General features: G+C 32.5%; 1 protein-coding gene across 1 annotated transcript; it reads left to right on the top strand.

The window, feature by feature from the left end:
• Positions 1–17694: 17694 nt before the first annotated feature.
• Positions 17695–20009, top strand: LOC133186995 (uncharacterized). Its single transcript, XM_061322371.1, has 6 exons — positions 17695–17804; positions 18360–18535; positions 18676–18818; positions 19024–19243; positions 19434–19627; positions 19944–20009. Exons 1-6 carry the CDS (start codon positions 17695–17697, stop codon positions 20007–20009), a joined length of 909 nt encoding a protein of 302 aa, XP_061178355.1.
• The last annotated feature ends 2789 nt before the right edge of the window (positions 20010–22798 follow it).

The raw sequence follows: 22798 nt of genomic DNA, 5'->3' as shown, positions 1-22798 counted from the left end.
GGGGGGGGGGGGGGGGGGGGAGGGGGTATAATTACAACATCTTACAGTACTAAATTTTATTAACACGATACAACATCATCCGTATTTGACCTTTACTGTAACAAAAAAAGTGGGGGGAGGGGAGGGGAGGGGACAACTGGCCTTTCAAAGAACATTTTCAATAGAAAAAAGTTATGTTCGGAAAAAAGTGGGGGGAGCCCCCCCCCCCTCCCCCCGTTCCTACGTGCCTCCAACGTTAGTTTGTACATGTTTCAGCTAATATTCCTGCAAAAAAAGGCTAATATTCTTACAGACCTATGACAGTCAAATGGTTAATAAAACATAAAGATATTACGCTCTCTCAAAATGTTTCTCCCATGCATCTACGTAGAATGTGCATGCTGAATTCATTTTAGCATATCCTGGAAAAATTACGATCTGAAATCCCAGATCAGTATACGCTTCTAATCAAAATACTTTTGCTTTTAACAAGATTAACATGAAAATGATCGCAGATAATTGTAGCTTGTACCAGCTTAAAAAACTGTACAATATCCACCATTTCTCTACGTACTCTGGATGGAAACAATATTTATTTTATTTAAGAAAATAACCTTGATCCCAGACATTTTTGTCATCTACCTCTAGTTTCATCAAACTAATAGTCCAAGACAATACCCTACCTTTTATGGAGAGTCAAAAATAAATTTAACCTGAAGATATGTCCCTGACCTCAGAGCTTTCTCCCACCTACCTGTACATTGTACCAGATAATATCCCTGTTAAATATACACCACAATCCTACCTTCCATGGATATATGCAGAATATATTTGATATTGATAATATTACACTGATCTCGCAAGGTTTTCTCAACCTACCTGTAGCTTGTACCAGCTAAAAGTCTAGGTCAAAACTCGGTAATACCCTACCTTCTATGGAAAGTCAAAAGTTAAAACTTACATCAAGATATGTCCCTGATCTCAGTGCTTTCTCCCACCTACCTGTACTTTGTACCAGATAATATCTCTCTTTGTGGGCGAGGAGTCATTATTTATGGCATATCGTTCAGAAGTTATCACCAAAGTTGAACTTTTTGAAAATTAGGTCAATCGTGAAGGTCAAGATTAAGGGGTCAGATATCATAGCATGCTCGGAAATATCTAGTCACAGGTAATGGAGAGTTCAACTATGAAAGGCCGGTCTCTTCTCAATCAGAAGTTATAAGAAAAATTAACATTTTTGAAAAGTAGGTCAAACTTCAAGGTCAAGGTCACGAGATCAAAAACCATAGTGTATTTAGAAAGGTCTTGTCACAGGCAATAAACAGGTTTAACATGAAAGCCCTATCTCTTCTCATTCAAAAGTTATGGCCAATTCAAAGTAACGTTTTATTTTTTTTAAAAGTAGGTCAAACTTTAATTTCAAGGTGAAGGGGTCAAAAATCATAGTCTATTTAGAAAGGTCTTGTAACAGGCAATACACATGTGTAATATGAAAGCCCTATCTCTTCTCATTCAAAAGATATGACAAAGATCAAAGTTTTTGTGACGGACGGACGGACTGACAGACAAATGAGATTTAATGTCCCCTCGCTTTCGTGAAAGCGGGGGACAATAACATTAGTAGGGGTGCATTTGGCAAAACACTGCCATTCTTTCTATTAAAATGAGGGGTACCCATTTCTTATCCGCAACTCCTCCTATACCACTGAATAAGATTTAATGATACTTTCACAGATTCTTTAATACATAATGCCATTGTGCACCTCTTATTTTAATTTTTGATCAGACACTTAGGCCTCCCATAGCATAATATAGATTTTGCCATTATAAACCTACATGTATCTGAGGCGCGGGGTATCATTTTGTGAGCTTAGTGCTCACAGTACCTCTAGTTTACAAATAATTTATTGACCATGCGACAGAAATAAATTCTTTAAATAAAATTGTTTATGTCCATTTTTAACAATGAACTCTTCATGTCAAAATACAAATAACCTCATAAGTAAGGGGTGTTTCTGAAAGGGGTGCAAGATTGATCATCCTCTTGTTTGTCTTTGACATGTATTCAGACAATGTAGTCATGTTGCAGCTTCTCCTTTTATGTACTTTCAGTACAATAGTTCGACTGTCAGTACCTTTCACATGTTATTATTCAGGGACCAGAAAGTACAAAACATTTTTGCTCACAGTTAAAGGGGAGGTGCGTTGCTAAAAGCAACACCTACATGGATGATAATTTTGTTGGACATTTTGTTGCAACTACTCCTGTGATTGACATATTCCCTTTTGAAATGTTTAAATGTATCAAAACATTTAAATAATTCAATGTGACAAGTCTATTAAAAGGAAGTGCTAGGACTGACCATCCAGTTATTTAAAGGTGCTTGGACTAAAGATTTGAAGTTTGATTTGATTTTCTCAAATTTTCTGTATAATTTCATGACTTATATGTTGCTATAGCATTTCATACTAAAATATAATAAAAATCTTATTTCATCTCGAAGTTATTGAAACTTCAAATTTCTGGACGCGTTTGATTGACACATCCTTGCACTTTCACAAATTTTAATTCTATTCTTAATACTTAAGAAAAGTGGCAATTTTGTAGTGTATTAATGAAAAATACTAAAACTATAATCCAGAAAACTCAGAGTAGAACCCACTCACAGTATTGTCAGTCCGTGCTCAGTGGTGTGTACAGACTTTAACAACTGAACACACCCCGGTGAATCGTAAACATTAAAAATAACAGAGCTCGTGCCCTGTTTACAAAAAAAGTTTACGTTTCACGGGTGTATTCAATTTGTTAAACTCTGAACACAACACAACACTGAGCACGGGCTAACGATATTAGTGAGGGGGTTTGCTTTCGCACATTTCTACTCTGAATTTTCTGGATTATAGATGTAATGTTTTTCATTAATACACAACAAAATCGCTTCTTTTCTTAAATATTAAGGATAAAGATAAAATTTGTGAAAGTGCAAGGATGTGTTAATCAAACGCGTCCAGGAATTCGGAGTTCCAATGATTTCCAGGTAAAATAAGTTTTTAATTAACGCATTCCAAAATCAAAACAGAAAATCTTTTTTTCTGTTTTAGGCATTTTGCCCGTAGGTATTGACAAAATCTAACAAAATCACAGTTTTATAAGATATTTATTGATAAGATTGTGAAAAATCAGCATTTTTCTAATAGAATTACGATCTAGTGTCACAAACAAATTGAAATGTAAATATATAGAGGAAATATTGACAATTTAGCAAGATTTTACGAGGTAAATTTCCCCCAAAAGAAAATCCACATCTTAAAGATAGCAAAAATCTACAGGGTAAATTTCCTCTCAAAAATGACATTGATACAGTTTACCTACAGTATTTCAAAGCAAAAGCAACCATCTTTTAGATAGCAAGACTCTACGGGGTAAATTTCCCCCCAAGGAATATCACTGATAAAGTATTCACTCTCTCATAAAAGCGAACATTACACTTTGAAGATCGCAGATCTCTACAGGGTAAATTTCCTCTCAAAAATGACATTGATTCAGTTTGTATACAGTGTTTGAAAGCAATAACAACCATCTTGATGATAGCAAGACTTTACGGGGTAAATTTCCCCCCAAAGAAAATCACTAATACAGTATTTCTGATTCGTAAACATCGTGAAGATGGCAACAATCTACAGGGTAATTTTTTTCTCAAAAATGACATTAATACAGTATATACACAGTATTTCAAAGCAAAAGCAACCATCTTTTAGTAGCAAGATTTTACGGGGTAAATTTCCCCCCAAAAAATATCACTGATACAGTATTCACTACTCTTATAAAAAGCGAACATTACACTTTGAAAGTCGCAGAACTCTACAAGGTAAATTTCCTCTCAAAAATGACATTCAGTTTATATACAGTGTTTGAAAGCAAAAGCAACCATCTTGATAATAGCAAGACTTTACGGGGTAAATTTCCCCCCAAAGAAAACTCACTAAACAGTATTTATGATTTGCTTACATTGTTAAGATGGCAACAATCTACAGAGTACTTTTTCTTTCAAAAATGACATTAATACAATATATACACAGTATTTCAAAGCAAAAACACCAATCTTGTAGATAGCAAGATTTTACGGGGTAAATTTCCCCCAAAAGAATATCACTGATACAGTTTTCACTACTCTTATAAAAAGCGAACATTACACTTTGAAAATCGCAGAACTCTACAGGGTAAATTTCCGCTAAAAAATGACATTGATTCAGCTTATATACAGTGTTTGAAAGCAAAAGCAACCATCTCAAAGAAAATCACTAATACAGTATTCATGATTCGCAAACATCTTGAAGATGGAAAAAATCTTCAGGGTAATTTTTCTCTCAAAAATGACATTAGTACAGTATATACACAGTATTTCAAAGCAAAAGCAACCATCTTTTAGATAGCAAGATTTTAAGGGGTAAATTTCCCCCCAAAAGAATATCACTGATACAGTATTCACTACTCTTATAAAAAGCGAACATTACACTTTGAAAATTGCAGAACTCTACAGGGTAAATTTCCGCTAAAAAATGACATTGATTCAGCTTATATACAGTGTTTGAAAGCAAAAGCAACCATCTTGTTAATAGCAAGACTTTACGGGGTAAATTTCCCCTCAAAGAAAATCACTAATACAGTATTCATGATTCGCAAACATCCTGAAGATGGCAAAAATTTTCAGGATAATTTTTCTCTCAAAAATGACATTGATGCAGTTAATACACCGTATTGCAAAACAAAAACATCCATCTTTTAGATAGCAAGTCTTTACGGTGTAATTTTCCCCTCAAAGAATATCACTGATACAGAATTTATGCTTCACAATATCTTGGCGGTAACAAAAATTTACAGGGTAAATTTCCTCTCAAAAAATATTATTGGTACAATTTATCTTATACGTAGGAAAAACGAAGTTTACACTTTGAAAATCGCAGAAAACTCTTCAGGGTAAATTTCCTCTCAAAGACGATATTGATACAGTTTATATACAGTAATTAAAAGCAAAACACCCATCTTTTAGATAGCAAGACTTTACGGGGTAAATTTCCCCCAAAAGAATATCACTGATACAGAATTTATGCTTCACAATATCTTGGCGGTAACAAAAAACTACGGGGTAAATTTCGTTTCAAAAAATATTATTGATACAGTTTATATTATACGTAGAAAAAGCAAACATTACACTTTAAAAAAAGCAAGTATCTACGGAGTAAATTTTTCCCCCAAAAGCATCAAAGATACATTATATATTATATTGAAAGCATGAACAAACATTACAACTTGATGATAACAGGACTTTAGGGGGTAAACCCCCCCCCCCCCCCTCAAAGAATATCACTGATACAGTTTATATTATTCACAGAAAATACAAACATTACGTACATATTTAAAACAACAGAACCTTACAAGGTAAATTTCCTCTCTTAAAATAATTTGATACAGAACTTACTTTTTACAGAAAAAGCATACATTACATCTGTACATCTTGATGACAAAAAGACTCTCTGGGGGTAAATTTCATCTTAAAGAATATCAATAATAAAATATATTATTCAAAGCACGAACAATATTACAACTTGATGATGGCAAGTTTCGATCTATGGGGTAAATCCCCCCTCCCCCCCCCCCCCCAATATATCTCAATGGTAAAGTATACATTTTTCACAGGAAATGCAAACGAGGTCCTTAGACAAAAAGTCCTATTTAAAAAAAGGAAATACAAACTTAAATCTTGATGCTAGCAACACTCTACGGGATTAATTTACCCTCAAAGAATATCAATGTCGCAGTGTATTTTATAAAAAGCAAAATCAACAAACATTACATCTTGATGATAGGAAGACTCTACAAGTACCCCCTCCCCATCTTAACTAAAAATTTTCGGAGTTAATTTCCTCAGTATCTGACAAACTGTTCCGTTATATCGAGATTATGTAGTTACAGTTTAATTTTTTTTTATCAAACTAGTTTACAATATCTTCATCTCGTTGACATATTTTCAAAACTAAGAAATAGAGTATTTATTTTCTCTCAAAATCTTAGATAATTTTTTTAATTCGGTACTTTTTATTAAATCCAATGCAGAAATCCATGTTACAAAGTAAATGTCTACAAATTTTGCTACATTTTTTTTTTTTTAAATTGCATATAATTCACAGAAAGAGTTAATTTTAACTGTTACTTTTCAATTATTTTGCAGATTTGATGACCCCCTGCATTTTTATCAAACCGATACACACCCTATTACCAATATTTCTCCACTTGATAATTTTCTTCTTAAAATTTTACGTCTCTGATATTTTATCTTTCAAGTAAAAAATAACTTAAAAACGTACATGTACTATACGGACGCTTTGCATTTTACTATTTTGCTAGTATCACTAAAAACTTTCAAAATGATGATTTGCTAATCCTTTTAATTTTGTTAAAAGCTTCAAAATCGTTCCAACGGTAATTTCTTGTAATATAATAAAATATCAAGAAAAGGAAATACAATTTTACTTCTCCCTGATTTAAAAATGAAACATAGGAAAAAAATTAAGGACATAAAATTTCAGGATAATGAATGTATAATTTTTATATTACAAACGATGTTTCTAACTAAATACCATGCAAGCTGGAAAAAACTTAATATTAAGGTTAACATAATATTATATCTTATAAACATAAAAAAGAGTGAAGCTTCTCGCATCTTTCTATCCCTGTTAAAGGAATAAGATTTCCTTTTGTCTCCCGTTATTCTTTCTTTATTTAAACAGCGTCCTATCTCTGACCGAAGTTCCATTTCTATGCTTTTCTACTGGTTGATGCAATAGACAAATTGCAGATTGCATTTTCCAAAGGAAATCTGGCAACCATATTCTGAACCAATCCAAAATCCACCTAGGGATGAAATTTTAAGACTCGTAAATCACCTCATCATATAGTTTTTTCAATTTACTTCAATTTTCCAAACCCTTAGGGAATTTTATATGATTTCATGACAGGCATGACGGATTCAATATTGCGCACAAGAGCAGCAGGTGCCTGCTCCGAATTTTTGTAAAACAATCTATCTGTTTATTTGATATGGAAATTTCATTCAGTACTCTAAAGACCCCCCACCCCCCCCCCACCCCCCACCCCGACAACACATATATACACATACATTGAAATGCTTCTTTTGAGATTTATGCTTATTTGTGATATGAGCTAATATTAAAAGATTATCAAAACAGTTAAATTCACTTACTATAGTATTTTATTTGTAATAAGAAAAGTTCAGACAGGACATATAATTATATTTATTACTGATGCCCTCTAGGTCCAGCATGAAAGTTTTATTTAAGGGGTAGTGAGAGAGGTAACTGAGAGCATATAGTTTTACTGCAACCTAAATGTTGGTAAAAGTGTTTAACATTTCAGCTTCAGTTATTTCACGTAATAAAGAAAGCAACCAAGTTCCGAAATCTTCATGCTATATATATATATATATATATATATATATATATATATATATATATATATATATATATATATATATATATATATATATAATTGTATATTTACCTTGATTGTTCAAGATTTGGTCTTGAATTTGTAATTGTTCCATTCAGCACAAAACAGTCACTTTTGTATCAAATCGTCATAAAAGTACACTTTTGAAACACTCCTAAAATACTTGTGTTCAGGAAACTGAGAGGTCATCTAGCCTGGTTTCCTTTCTCTAAATTTCTTAGTGTTCTCTGTGACCTTGGCGTGGATGAGGCAAGGGACAAGGAAAACGGACGCCGCGCATATCAAAACGGCCAATAATATTTAAATTCCCAACGCACAATCCACCAAGTATGAATGTGGGGTATATTATTGGGAAACGAACAAAATCAACTGTTTTCACACAAAAATTAAAATAAACACATTGCTTTCAAGAAAATTATTGAACATATTGAATTGAGGTGATCTGTCCCTCATCATTTTACTGTTTACTTTCCCGCTGCGTGAAGTCCTGTTTATTCAACCCGTTGTATCGGATAGCATTGCGGCCGTGTCATAAATCTGACCTTAGTTAGGCTGTTATTTCTAAGTTTTCTCAGCAGCTAAATCTGTTATATATCAAACCTAAGAGCATTGGAAGAAATTCTGTGGATTTTCTCAGGTGTAGCTTTAGACTGAATTTAATCAAAGTGCAATTAACGCTAATCTTTATATTACCCATGCGAGTGTTGCGAGACAAATGATGTCAGCAGTGTTGAGGGAAGGATCAAAAACTTTTACTGATTGTAAAATTAAAGCTTCAAAACTTAATTTTCAGAGAATAATTTGAGGCCCTATTTTTTTTTTTTTGGGGGGGGGGGCATGATTTCAATATCCTACGGGCTCAATAATAATAATGAATTCAAAATGAAGCATATAATTATAGGAAATAAACGAGTTAACAATAAACAAAGTAAAACAAAAAGGAAATTAAAATAAATGTTCGAATCTGTAACCCTTAATTTGATGGTAGAAGGTATAAATATGTCATAGGTTACTAATTTTACCCCATTTCATTGACCACGGAAGTAGTGCCAATTAAAAACACAGTTTTTTCCCCCTTAAATATGTATAATGATGTATACGGGTGGATTGGGCTGAATCTAGGGCATAGAACGAAGGGGGAGTGTGTGGTGAAAAGAATTAAAATTTAAAATATTGAGAAATGTTGCCTTTGAATGCTTAGCAGAAAGGGTGTAAATAGGTCGTGTTTTCCTTCTTCTCAAGGGGTAAGTGAAATATGCATCGTATTGGGTACATGTAACTCGCTGTGTCCTAGAGGGATTTGCACATTATGAATTCTCCTTAGATTCAGAAATATTTAAAGGCTATAATAAAAAAAATCGCTAAATTCCAAGAAAATTTTAATTAATTTTAAATAAAATTGAAATAAATTCCACATGCAAAAATGTAGAAGAATGCGTGGTAGCAAAATAATTAATCATATCAAAGGAAATGAATGCTAAAATTATCAATGACATCCGAAGAATATATTTGTAAAAGTAATTTTTTTCCTTAGATCCACCTCTCCAAGATTCTGCCATCAATTGTCTCAAATCACTCTTAGGGGAATATCAGTGTTTAGCGTTAATTGTACTTGTATTGAGTTCAGCTCACAGCTAAATCGGACGGGATTTCTTGGGATGTACAACCCAGATAGCATGACTACGTTGGCCCAACATTGGCTAATGGTTGGACCGTTGGCCGATGGTTGGCGTTGGGTGTACAACGTTGGCCCGACATTGGGCCAATGTCAACATAACACTATTTTACTCAAAAGCCGAGGTTGGTTGGGAACACAACATTGGCCCAACGTTGGGCCACTGTTGTTAGCTTGCCACCAGTAAGTTGACGGAGTTTGTTGGGAGTACAACGTTGGCCCAACGTTGGGCCAACATTGTGAATTACTTCCCTATTTTGATACTTTTTGTTGGGTAGATAACGTTGAGCCAACGTTGGGGTGAAGTCAGAATTCAGGGAACAGGGTGGTGTTCGTTATATAATCAGACAAAGACAAAGAGAGAGAGAGAGTGAAAGTAAAAGATAAAAAATAGATATTTATATGTATTTAATGTTACACATACCCTGTGTTCTTAATAACCATACATGGTGATGTATCAAGCTATTTAACGTAAAATATGTCTAAATCTTTAAACGTAATAATAAATTAAATGTTTTTGAGAATCACTTAAAAATTTATTCAGTTATGCTTAAATCTAAATTCTTTTGCATGTCAAAAAAATAAAATGAAAATATAAGACGAACACACTAGATAAAGACTCCCATTACATAATTTTTCTAAAGTGTTGGATTTAGGGAGCATATTCCAAGATAAGAGCACATTTTCTGACCAAGCAATTTGGACAGAGGTTTTCACAGCGTGAGACTGGCCAGTTTCTATGGTAATCGTGATATCTGATAGGACGGGATGGTCAAATCTGCATCTTTTTAGCACGTCCAACATTTTAATCACGGAGGTTTCCTACAGAAGAACGTTGAAGGTGTTATTAAAAAAAGAGCTTTGAAATGTGTGTTCTTTGTGTGGATTTTTAGAGCTGTGTCAAGACATTTCACATATACAGAAATGTAAGTACCATTTACCTCAAATTATTTCAGATTTTAATGCACAAAATGCAAAGTTTGTTTATATAAACATGCTAAATGCAATCTTATATCTTTTTTCTAAGTTTGCTTAAGTTTTATGTAACTAGTTCAGTTACTAATCATTGTGCCTTTTCTGAATGATGTATAGATCATAAAATAAAACGTATCATTGTCACCATTAAAATCTAATTTGTACACGGTTAACAGCTCTTGAGCTTAATATTTGGTAAATTAAGTGCATTAACCGTGACTGTAACAAAGGAAAATATATAGCCAACTACATTTGGATTCATAAATTTTATATTTTTTAAATATCTTTGAATATGTTTAAAGTTTGGCTTGGTCAGTTTCATAATCATTTAGACATCTATAAATTTCTGTCATATTTTCTACCAAATTTTAAAAAAGAAATCAAGGAGATATTACTTGGTGCTTTAATGAAAAGCAAATCTCTTCTTTATAGATTAAAATTCTCATTCTATTTAATTGGTGGAAATAACTTGGCGAATAAGGAGGAGAGTATTTGCTGCAATGTTCTCTAACAAAATTGCAAGGAATTTCATTGGATGGACAAATGAGGAAAACCAGCTTTTTCAAAGATGATGGGGATTTAAAAAAGTAAGTAATAAAAATACGTGCTCTGAGTTTTCCCCCCAGAAAATTGCTATAGTCGTACATTGCTACTAAATGTAGAAAAATATAATAATAATATTACTAATAAAAAAACAAAATAATTTGAATATCCATTATGTATTAATAGTTTCAAATGCAAGGAATAAATTACTATGAACTTGAATAAAGTACGACTTTACTTTTAGTTTTCAGCATTTCTCTTTATTTTGAGATTTGCTAAATGGATTTAACATTTATTTAAAGGAGCTGTTTGAACTAACTGCTTGTGTGCCAGATAAATTCCTATGGAAATTAGCAATTTCACTGCATGTGATCATGAAGGAAGAATGAGAACAGACAGGGAAAGAAAGAAGGAAATGCGTTCAAAAATGAAACAGAGGACAGTGATTGGTTATTAACCTGTTAACGAGTGAATTTGCGAAAAAAAAGTGTATATAGTAACAATAAGTGGAAAAGTTTGGAAATTCTAGATACATATTTTAATTTTAAAAATGGGCAAAATTATTTATTGTTTTAATTATATTCAAAACACATTTGTTATTTTATACTTTCATTAGCTTTATTCCCTTGTGTAGAAACAATTAATTCCATCACTAATAATTAATTTTGTTGTGATTAAATATAAGAATTTTAACAAGCCTGATATTATTTTTTATTTAATTTTGCTTACTTGTATTTTCAAGCATAGGATTGGAGATAGATTTTTTTTCTGATTGTAGAGACGATCGGATTTATTTAGTTCATATGCAGATTTGTAACAATTTAATGTGTGTGTGACTACACATTAGGCCAATGTTGGTCCAACATTATGGGCCAACATTGGGCCGAGGAGCAAACTGACATTGGGCCAATGTCATTTGCCAACATTGGCCCAATGTAATTAATGATGTTGGCCCAACATTGACCCAATGTCGCATTCATTGGGCCAATGTTGGCTCAATGTTGGACCAATATCTGTAGAATCACACTTTACATTGGGCCAACATTGGCCCAACATATCGGGCCAACATTGGGCCGATGAGCAAACTTACATTGGGCCAATGTCATTTGCCAACATTGGCCCAATGTAACCGATGACGTTGGCCCAACGTTGGGCCAATGTTAGCTTGCTATCTGGGAAGCTGCCCTCTTTGAATACGGTGATTTTTTAAGATCATTGAATTTCATTCCATTATACTAAGTTACTTGTTTTACATGTACTCTACTGCAATCGCATATGCATAACTCATTCACGTGGCAGTAATTATTGCACTGTTGAAAATGTTGTTTTTTGTTTGTTTTTTTTTCCAAAATGTAACAAAAATCATGAACAGTTATTCCTTTCCTAAGAAAGTTCATCTATCTATACTGCTACTCCTTTAAGTTAAAAAAGAAAAAAAATAAATTAAAAAAATAGATATTAAAAAAGCAATATTGAAAGAACTTTATTCCGAATTTAAAAAAAAATGATTTATGAGTACATCATTCTTAACATTAAAAAACCCCCTGTGCATTCTTTGTGTATTTCTTTATATTTTGTAATACCATGCTAAGCAATAAAGTGTAAAAGAATTTTTTTCTTCTAAATTAATTGACTGAATTGCATGGCGACTTCTGCAGGATGGGCGATGCGATATCATTGCCTCTGAGTACTAAAGCATACATGCTGAGCACACATTGCTACTAATCGTTAACTAATGGGTCGAAAATCTGATAGCCATCTATACTTGGCTGCGCGGGTTGTTTGGTATAACGTGGAATAGAGAAAGTCATTGTAAACGGTACGTTTTTGAACTAAAATAGAATGACCTTGACTATGACAATCGCAATCATCTCGGACCTTTCCGGCATAATCGATTGTCGAAAATGTCTGCTAAGTAACAATTCTGTTCTTTGAAAATTTTCATAAATAATTCTGCCTATATGTGCAGTGTTTAAATATTCAATTATTAAAATTAATCGCAAAAAATGTTATAATAAGAAGTTAGATGAGATTAATACTCGAAAACCACTCGGGAATTCCTTTTTTTCTTCTTTCTACTTATCAAATGTACGATTGCCGATATGAGCTTGTTTAAAATAATGGTACACGGCCTTTACCATGTATACCTAAGGTTTTATTTTTTTTTTTTTTATACATGTACATTTCTCTTAATCTGTACATATACGCATGTACATGTATACAAAATATAACGTGTTATAATTTCGGAAAAAGACATGTAAAGATAAAAATATAAACAGAAGTACACAGATTTCGTCACTGTAATTATGGTACATGAAAAAAATCTTATGTTTAAATTTTTTGTCTATCATTCTTTCATGAACTTTTGCACTTGACATCTGATACTCCGCAAAGAATACAGCTAGGAAAGGTAGACACCGGCATATAGAAAGTAATTAGAAGGTGGATATTTTTTTCTTTAATTTTTAAAATGATATACAATATATTCGAGTTTTAAAGTCAAGAATACGTTCTATCAATATTGCTTTTCATTAGCTATTTTTTAGTTTATTTTTCTCTTTTTCAACCTAAGGTTGTGTCAGTGTAGAAAGATCAACTGAAAAAAGAATAACTGTTCATAATTTTTTTCACATCTTTGAAACCACATATTTTGTAAAGTAATAATAACTGCCACATGAATAGATGATGCAATTGCAGTAGAGTACATGTAAAATGTCACCAAGTTTTAAGGAGGGCAACCTGTGCTTTTTATAGATCAAGATATGGATGCTGAGAAAATGGAGAAATTATCTTAACTTAGGTCAGTTTTATGACATGGCCGCAATGCTATCCAGTAAGAGGGTTGATTAACATCTGGAATTCACGCAGCGGAAGAGTAAACAGTAAAGTAATGATAAATAGATCACTTCAATTTCTCTCTCGCAACCACCCATTGATAAATTCACTCATTTTCCTTGAAAGCAATGCGTTGATTTGTCCGTTTCCCTGTTATATACACTACATGATGAATAGTGAGTTGGGAATTTAAATATTATTGGCCGTATTGATATGGCCAGCGTTCATTTGCCTTGTTCCCTGGCTCATCCACGCCAAAGGTCACGCAAATTAGGGAAAGGAAACCAGGCTTGATGACCTCTCAGTTTTGTGCACGCAAGTACTTTAAGAGTGTTTCAAAAGTGTACTTTTATCGACGAATCGATATAAAAGAGACTGCTTTGTGGTGGAACTGAAATACAAATTCAAGTCCAAATCTTGAACAATCAAGGTAAATATACAATTTTATATATGTCACGATATATGTATGTTTTAGGAAGTATCTGCATTTGAATTCGTTCCTGATCTACAATTCCAATGCCCAAGCATAAGGATTTCGGAATTTGGTTGCTTTCTTTATTAGTGAAATAACTGAAGCTGAAATGTTAAACACCTTAACCAACATTTAGGTTGTAGTAAAACTATCTGCATATGGTATCAGTTACCTCTTTCACTTCCCCTTAAAAACGTCCATGATGGACCTAGAGGGCATCAGTAATACATGTAATTATATGTCCTGTCTGAACTTTTCTTATTACAAATACAATACTATAGTAAGTGCATTTAACTTTTTTGATTATCTTACGATTTAGACCCATATCACGCATGAGCATCATTCTCAAAAGAAACATTTATAAACGTATCTGTGTATATGAGTGTGTGTTGGGGGATCTTTAGATGAATGCAATTTCCATACAATATAAACAGAAAAACTGTTTTACAAAAATTCGGAGCAGGCACCTGCTGCTCTTGATCTACTCTAGTGCGCAATATTAAACCAGTCATATCTGTCAAGAAATCATATATAAATGCCTAAGGCTTTGGGAAATTGAAATTTATGAGACTTAAAATTTTCATCCATAGGGAGACTATGGTTTGGTTCAGAATATGGTTGCCTGATTTCCGTTGGAAAATGCACTCTACAATCTGTCTATTGTATCAGCCAAGAGAAAAGCATAGTAGTGGAACCTCGGTCAAAGATAGTAAAGGAGGACGCTGTTTAAACAAAGAAATCGTATTTTTTAACAGAGAAAGAAAGATGCCAGAGGTTTTTTAAAATGTTTTTGTATGTTTTTCTATGTTTAGAAGGCGTAATATTATGTTAACTTTAATATTTAGCTTTTCCAGCTTGCATGATATTTAGATAAAAGTATCGTTTGTAATATAAAAATAATATATTATTCATATTCTTTGATATGAAATTCACCCCAAGTCTTTTTGTCATCAAGATGTAATGTATGCTTTTTTTTGTAAACAATATATACAGGATTAATTTATTTTATGAGAGGAAATTTACCTTGAAAAGTTCTGTTTTTTTCAAAAAGTTATATTTGTTTCATTTTTTGAATTATATAAACTGTATCAGTAATATTCTTTGTTGGGGGGGGGGGGGGGGGGTTACCCCATAAAGTCTTGCTATCATCGAGTTGTAATGTTTGTTCATGCTTTGAACAATATATGCTGTATTATTGATACTCTTTGGGGAGGATTTACCCTGTACATACTTGCTATTTTCAAAGTGTAATATTTGCTTTTTCTAAATATGATGTAAACTGTATCAGTAATATTTTTGAGAGGAAATTTACCCCGTAGATTTTTACTACCTCCAAGATATTGCGAATCATAAATTTTGTATCAGTCATATCCTGTGGGGGAAAATTTACCCCGTAAAGTCTTGTTATCTAAAAGATGGGTGTTTTTGCTTTGAAACACTGTATATAATCTGTATCAATGTTATTTTTAAGAGGAAATTTACCCTGTAGAGTTCTGCGATTTTCAAAGTGTAATATTCGCTTTTATAAGAGTATTGAATACTGTATTAGTGATACCATCTTTGGGGGGAAATTTACCCCGTAAAGTCTTACTTTCTAAAAGATTGGTGTTTTAGATTTGAATTAATATATGGAAACTGTATCGATGTAATTTTTGAGAGGCAGTTTACCCTGTACATTTTTGCTATCTTTAAGATGTTGAGAATCAAAATCTATATCGGTTATTTTCTTTGGGGGGAAATTTACCCAATAAGGTCTCGCTATCTAAAAGATAGGTGTTTTTGCTTTTAATTGCTGTATATAAACTGTATCAATATCATCTTTGAGAGGAAATTTACCCTGTAGAGTTCTGCGATTTTCGAAGTGTTATGTTCGCGTTTTCTACGTATAAGATAAACTGTATCAATAATATTTTTTGAGAGGAAATTTACCCTGTAGATTTTCGTAACCGCCAAGATATTGTGAAGCATAAATTCTGTATCAGTATTCTTTTGGGGGAAATTTACCCAGTAAAGTCTTGCTATCTAAAAGATGGATATCTTTGTTTTGAAATACCGTGTATAAACTGCATCAATGTCATTTTTGAGAGAAAAATTACCCTGTAGATTGTTGCCATCTTCACGATGTTTGCGAATCAGAAATACTGTATTTATTTAGTGATTTTCTTTGAGGGGAAATTTACCCCGTAAAGTCTTGCTATCATGAAGATGGTTGCCTTTGCTTTCAAACACTGTATATAAACTGAATCAATGTCATTTTTGAGAGGAAATTTTCACTGTAGAGTTCTGCGATTTTCAAAGTGTAATGTTCGCTTTCGTAAGAGAGTGAATACTGTATCAGTGATATTCTTTGGGGGGAAATTTACCCCGTAAAATCTTGCTATCTACAAGATTGGTGTTTTTTCTTTGAAATACTGTGTATAAAATGTATCAATATAATTTTTGAGAGAAAAAGTACTCTGTAAATCGTTGCCATCTTAACGATGTTAGCGAATCATACTGTATTATTGATTTTCTTTGGGGGGAAATTTACCCCGTAAAGTCTTGCTATGATCAAGATGGTTGCTTTTGCTTTCAAACACTGTATATAAACTGCATCAATGTCATTTTTGAGAGGAAATTTACCCTGTAGAGTTCTGCGATTTTCAAAGTGTAATGTTCTCTTTTTTATAAGAGTAATGAAAACTGCATCAGTGATACCTTCTTTGGGGGAAATTTATACCGTAAGTCTTGCTATCTGAAAAATGGTTGCTTTTGCTTTGAATTACTGTAGGTTAACTGTATCAATTTAATTTTTGATAGGAAATTTACCCTGTAGGTTTTTGCTATCTTTAAGATGTGAATCAGTGATTTTCTTTGGGGGGAAATTTACCCCGTAAAGTCTTGCTAAATTGTCAGTATTTCCTCCAAATATTTACATTTCAGTTTATTTGTGACACTAGATCGTGTCTCCATTAAAAAAATGCTGATTTTTCACAATCCTATCAATAAATATCATATACAACTGTGTTTTTTGTTGGATTTTGTCAATACCTAATGGCAAAATGCCTAAAACAGAAAAAAAGATTTTCTGTTTTGATTTTGGAATGCGTTAATTATATTTTCGTGTTAAATGTTATTGCAATATATAAACCGTGATATTATACAGATAATTTGAGAAAATATTAACTTCAAATCTGTGTCTAGGCACCTTTAAATCTCTTTCTTGTTTTCCTGTTCTGCTGGAGGGCTTGGAAAGGTCATCTGCCATAATCAATTGGCTAATCTTGTCATAGCTACATTTTAATTATAAATCCCCATGTAAAGTTCATTGCATGTAAAGAAGCGTTGCATATGTAATGATTGTTATGATTTGTACTGTATATAATAGATCATGGAAACAAAGAATAACTCAAATTTGCTCAAAACTTCACTTGGGTAAAATTTAATGTTCAATGGAAGTTCTATTGTTTTTGTTGATGATCAGTTGTCAGGCATTTCTCTGTCTATTTTACTGATAATACGTCATCTTTTGAACTACTAGTAGTTAATAAGGGGATGTCTAGTTTATGCTCAATGAGCTAAATTGCTGCATGTATAATATTACGTATTCACGTCATTACTAGCTGGGTGGCGCGACGATACTAGAGGTGGTTAGAAGAGCGCTTAAATTCAAGCGTCTGTAAGTGAACGTGGTAAGCAGAAGTTATGGATGAAAATTCTTCGCGTTATTCCTGTTGGAAAGTCCCCCAGATAAAAGAGGAATTGATAAAAAGAGGTGCAGTAACAACCGGTCGAAAGCAGGAACTTATAGACAGGTAATATTTCCTCTTGTAAACATTGGAAGTTGAACCACGTTACTCGTTAGCATGGTTAAGCTACCGAGATGATCTCTCCCGTAATGACAAAGTTTGCGTCCTATATTCATGGCTCTTATTTTTAATTTATATTTAATATGGTTAATATAATTGCCTTTCAATAAGATTACGTATTTAATTATACCAAAAATGAAAATTGCGGGTATGAATTTCACCACAGGATCAGGAGTCAGCAGTTTTGAATTTGTCCCGTTCAGGTGTTCAGTGAAATCTCAAGCGTTTGTTGTTGTTTTCATTAGTAATTAATTAAACACCTTAAAGACAAAAATGTTTATTTCTGTGATTCAGCTAAGCCACAGATGTATGTACACAATGGTCAACCATAATTATATTAATAAATATAAAGCAACACAGTTCTAATTTATATATTCAGTTATTGGTTATCTGTTTTCGCCCAATTGAATTCTCTAATGTGTATTTCCTACAGGATTTATGACATGATGACTGTTTGTTATATTAGCCATTTCATACTAATTAGGCCTAATTTATTGGTAGATTAGAGGCCTATGATCGCAATCAGAATTTCAAGGAAGATCCAGTTTTACTACCAGAGCCCCTTGATGTTGGATGGCCAGTGGCTGGCTTTAAACAGATTCTTCCAGAACACCAGCACATTCTTCCCAAAATTACACGGGAACAGATAGAAGCATATTTTCTATATCGAATAGCAGGTATACATTAATGATCAAATTATAACTCTGAGAATTGAAGGAAACTTCTATCAGTATAGGATGACAGCCAGGGTAAATCGCCTTGGTCAATACCTCCTAAAAGGTCAATATCATATTAATTAGATATTATTTTTAATTAGATGACAGACAATGTATTGGAGATTTGAAAGCATTGGCAAAGAGCCAAGACATGTTTGACTCCAACAAAGTTTTGGCTTGCTCTATTTACATCGAGAATGATATTTACCTAACAGGAATTGTGGGTGCAGCAATGAAACAAAAAGTAAGTCAGTACTGAGTAGCATTCATCTATGAGATTTTTCTTGGCCTAATGCTTGTAGAGAGAAAAAATATTGATGAAAAAGGAGTCATATATTATATTTATATAAGACTAGCACTATTCTACATATGATATACTTACTTCATCTGACATCATATTTATTTGTATGGGTTTATACATATTTAAATTTGTAAAATCTTCTTGATAGGTTACCTACAATTATAAAGTCAGGGTCTCAAAAGAGAGTGGTGACCCTTTGAACACTCACTGTGAATGCCCAGCAGGGAGAGGGCCCCATGGCACCTGTAAACATCTGGCAGCTGTTTGCATCATGCTTGAGAGATTTGCTGAAAATGGGACATTAAGAATTGCAAAATCCTGCACTGAGAATCTTATGTCTTTCCATAGACCAAAGAGTACATACAGCGGTATGTGTTTTGCTTTAAACAGGAAAAAGATTCTTCTTTAATTAACTTATTCTAAAAATTTTACATATTTATCACATATTATCATTTGTCATTGAAATTTATGTAAATCTGCTCATATTTATGTTCTAAAATAGGTTTATCCTACTGGACATTTCCATAAATATTGAATAATTTTTTTTAAACACAACAGGTTCTCCAGTAAATGCAGAGGATCTCCCATCTAAAAAGAGGCCGTATGAAGACTTTTTTGAAGATCCAAGGCCACTCAAACACAGAAACAATCTGTCTTACAACTCTATGGTGCAAAATATCATCACCAACTACTGCAGCATGACATCTAAAGATATCTCTATGAGGTATCTGTATCCAAGAGCAAATCTTCAGGTATATTTGAGGTATATGTGCATTTAAAACAGAAAATATTAAGTGAATGTAGGGTTCATCATAACTGTTTATAATTTATTGAATTATTACGTAGTACTACATTTTGTACATACATTGAACATTCATACAAATAAAAAAATCTTTAAATAAATATAACCATTAACCAGTTAACCATACATCTTTACAATTATCACCTATACATGTATATACATGTATCTACATTTGAAAATATGCATTGTCAAATTTTAAGGACAGAATACAAAAAATACAGCTGACAGGTCTATGTTGTTATTATTCGTTTATTTTGATAATGCAGGTTGTGTCCATGTGCATGACTATGGTCATTTGCCACTTACAGAACAAATGGTTGATAATGCTTTGATGGTAGGTAATTAAGCCATGAAAAATATTAAAAATCCAATTGTACTGAAAATATTTATGAAATCGTCTAAAACAGTTGCAATTTTTTTTCTCTCCTTTTTCCTATGGAATATTTGATCATAAATAATAATGATAATTTTAATAAAAAAATCAAAAGAAAACAAAATAGTCTTTGATGTATTTAGTAGATGTAAGTTATTATTTAAAACAATTGTTATTTTGACATAACATTTCAATAAAACCTAATAAAATATATGTAGGTTCCTTAACGAAAAATTCACCAGATAGAAGGACCAACAAGAGGACAGAGCAAAAACACCAAATGGCTTGAGGCGAGGGAGTGGAGACTGACTGCATTGCGATTTGGTGAAGTCTGCAGAGCTACTTCGCAGGAGTGTTAAGGCTTACTACGAAGAAATCAACGTAATATAAACGTGCATAAATACATACCTTTTTAAACTGAATTTATTTTTGTAAATCTACTATATTATCACATGACTTTAACTTTAATTGAAATAACATTGTATACCCTGCTCTGTACGGAATTTGGTTTGGTCACGTTATTTGACAGTCACGTGATAAATGGATATAATGTGTACTGTATGTAGGTCATAAACAAGTTTCAATATCGCAAGGGCATACCCTAGTTAGAATTAAAAATTTCAGTAATAAATTGTATCTACATGTATATAACTTGTACTTTGTGGAAAGTGCTGCTGCTTTAAACAGAATTCGCATTTTATTAGTTAAAATTTCAAGTTATTTGGCTTTAGTCGAAATATGTGTGACCTTTACCATGTATTTTAATTATTTATTTAGTAATGCTCTCGATTTCAGAAAAGCAGCAGCACTTTTCAAGTTAAGGAATGTTTCCGTTATGCATATTCAAAAAATGGTCAAGATCTATGAAGTGTTTGCCCTTGCGAAAAGGCGATTAAATGAGGCACCTCGGCGTGAAACATGCACACCCTGTAGACAAAAACAAGGTAGAATTTATATAATATATTCTCTCGATAGTTTTTAAATAATGGCACTAATCAAAGGTTTAAGATTTGTATTAATGGTCTACCTCAGATTTGCGAATAATATTCTGTTTAATAATAAAATCCGTTTTTCACTGTGGAAAATTACTTGATCCGTCTCTCACTGCTCATAAAATGCTTCAAAGTTTACCATGATGACGTCATGTCGACAAGTGCATTGCGATCAATGACTTGTTTATATCTTGCTGTGTGGGATTTAACTAGCGACAAAAATTAATGCAGTGGTAAGTTTTGATGTTGTTCATCACTCTTATGCAGTTTAAAACCGCAAATTATTTCATTTTCTGTTGTTGTGAAGAACTGCTATATTTGTGTGATGTCACAGTAGACATTTCCCGTGTAAATTAGGCCACGCCCCCTTTATGCAGCCTTAACAGAGCTGCGTTGTAGACGCAATACCAGTAAATTATGTAGTTCCATTTTGTGTTCAAATATCAAAACCAAAGCCATTTTACATGGGAAAAATTATGAAAAAAAAGCTTTGAAATTGTTTGAAAACAAGTTTGGTATAAAAACTACAGAATGTGGGCTTTTTGTCTGTTTAGACTACCCATAACTGGGAGCTTCCCCAGATGCAGTTGTAGATGATTCTGCAATTGTTGAGGTCAAATGCTCCTACAGTGGTAAAAATGAAATGGTCAAACCAGGAGGTCACTTCAAGTATCTTAAGACTGATGACAATGGAAATATTGCATTGAAAAAGTCACATAATTATTATGATCAAATACAGGGTCAGCTTTGCATAAGCAAAAGAAAAGTTTGTTATTTTGTTGTTTTTACTCTGAAGGATCTTTTTGTTCAGAAAATTTTTCTCGACAAATATTATTGCGAAAATTCTTTGTTGCCAAAGTTGAAAGTATTTTTTGAGAAATATTACAGGCCATTCATAGCATCAAAATTATGAGCATATACCTGAGACTTGTACTGTTTTATATGCCCTTCAAAGATGGAATGTATTTACATGTATAATATGATATGATAATGTCCATCTGTCTGTGTCTTGTGGGCAAGATACAAACTGAATCGAAGCTCCAAGATCTTGAAATTTGTAAATTTGATCATTTATTATAACCCTGCTATTACTTTGTTCTCTATGCCGTGCAGAACATTAAGGGGTACAAATTAAATTGTTCATATATATTTATGCTTGTGGAAATCTTTGTTCAGAAAATTGCAGACACACATTATTGTAGACAAAAATTGTTGTTAAAGATGAAAGCATTTTTTTTTGAGAAATATAAAGGACAATAAATTTTCTTTGATGTGAAGCATATTTTCTTTAAGATATTTAACTGTATATGCCAAATGTGTTATAATTTAAAGGATTTTTTTCTCATAATTTCAATACAACTGATGTGTACATTTTTTTTTTTTTTTTTTTTTTTTTTTTTTTTTTTTGATTTTCAACTTGAACCATATTGTAACTAACTTTGTGCTTCTTTAATTCCTAATTGTAATCAAAATGACATTTGCATTCAGTCAAATATATATATATATATATATATATATATATATATATATATATATATATATATATATATATATATATATATATATATATATATATATATATACATGTACATGTTTAACATGGCTAAGATAGATGAATAATTTGGATTATTATACTTTCATGTTAAATACTAAAATCTGATTGGTTTAGACGCATTTAACAATCCGTAATGTTACCCTCAGCGTTAGCAACACACTTGACAACGGGTAACATTACGAAAATATCATATGCGTTCAA

Source organism: Saccostrea echinata, unplaced genomic scaffold, assembly GCF_033153115.1.
Source record: "Saccostrea echinata isolate AGI-Se365-2 ecotype Australia unplaced genomic scaffold, CSIRO_AGI_Sech_v1 ptg000014l, whole genome shotgun sequence".
Classification (NCBI taxonomy): Eukaryota; Metazoa; Mollusca; class Bivalvia; order Ostreida; family Ostreidae; genus Saccostrea; species Saccostrea echinata.
This window is presented reverse-complemented; position numbering and strand designations above follow the sequence as displayed.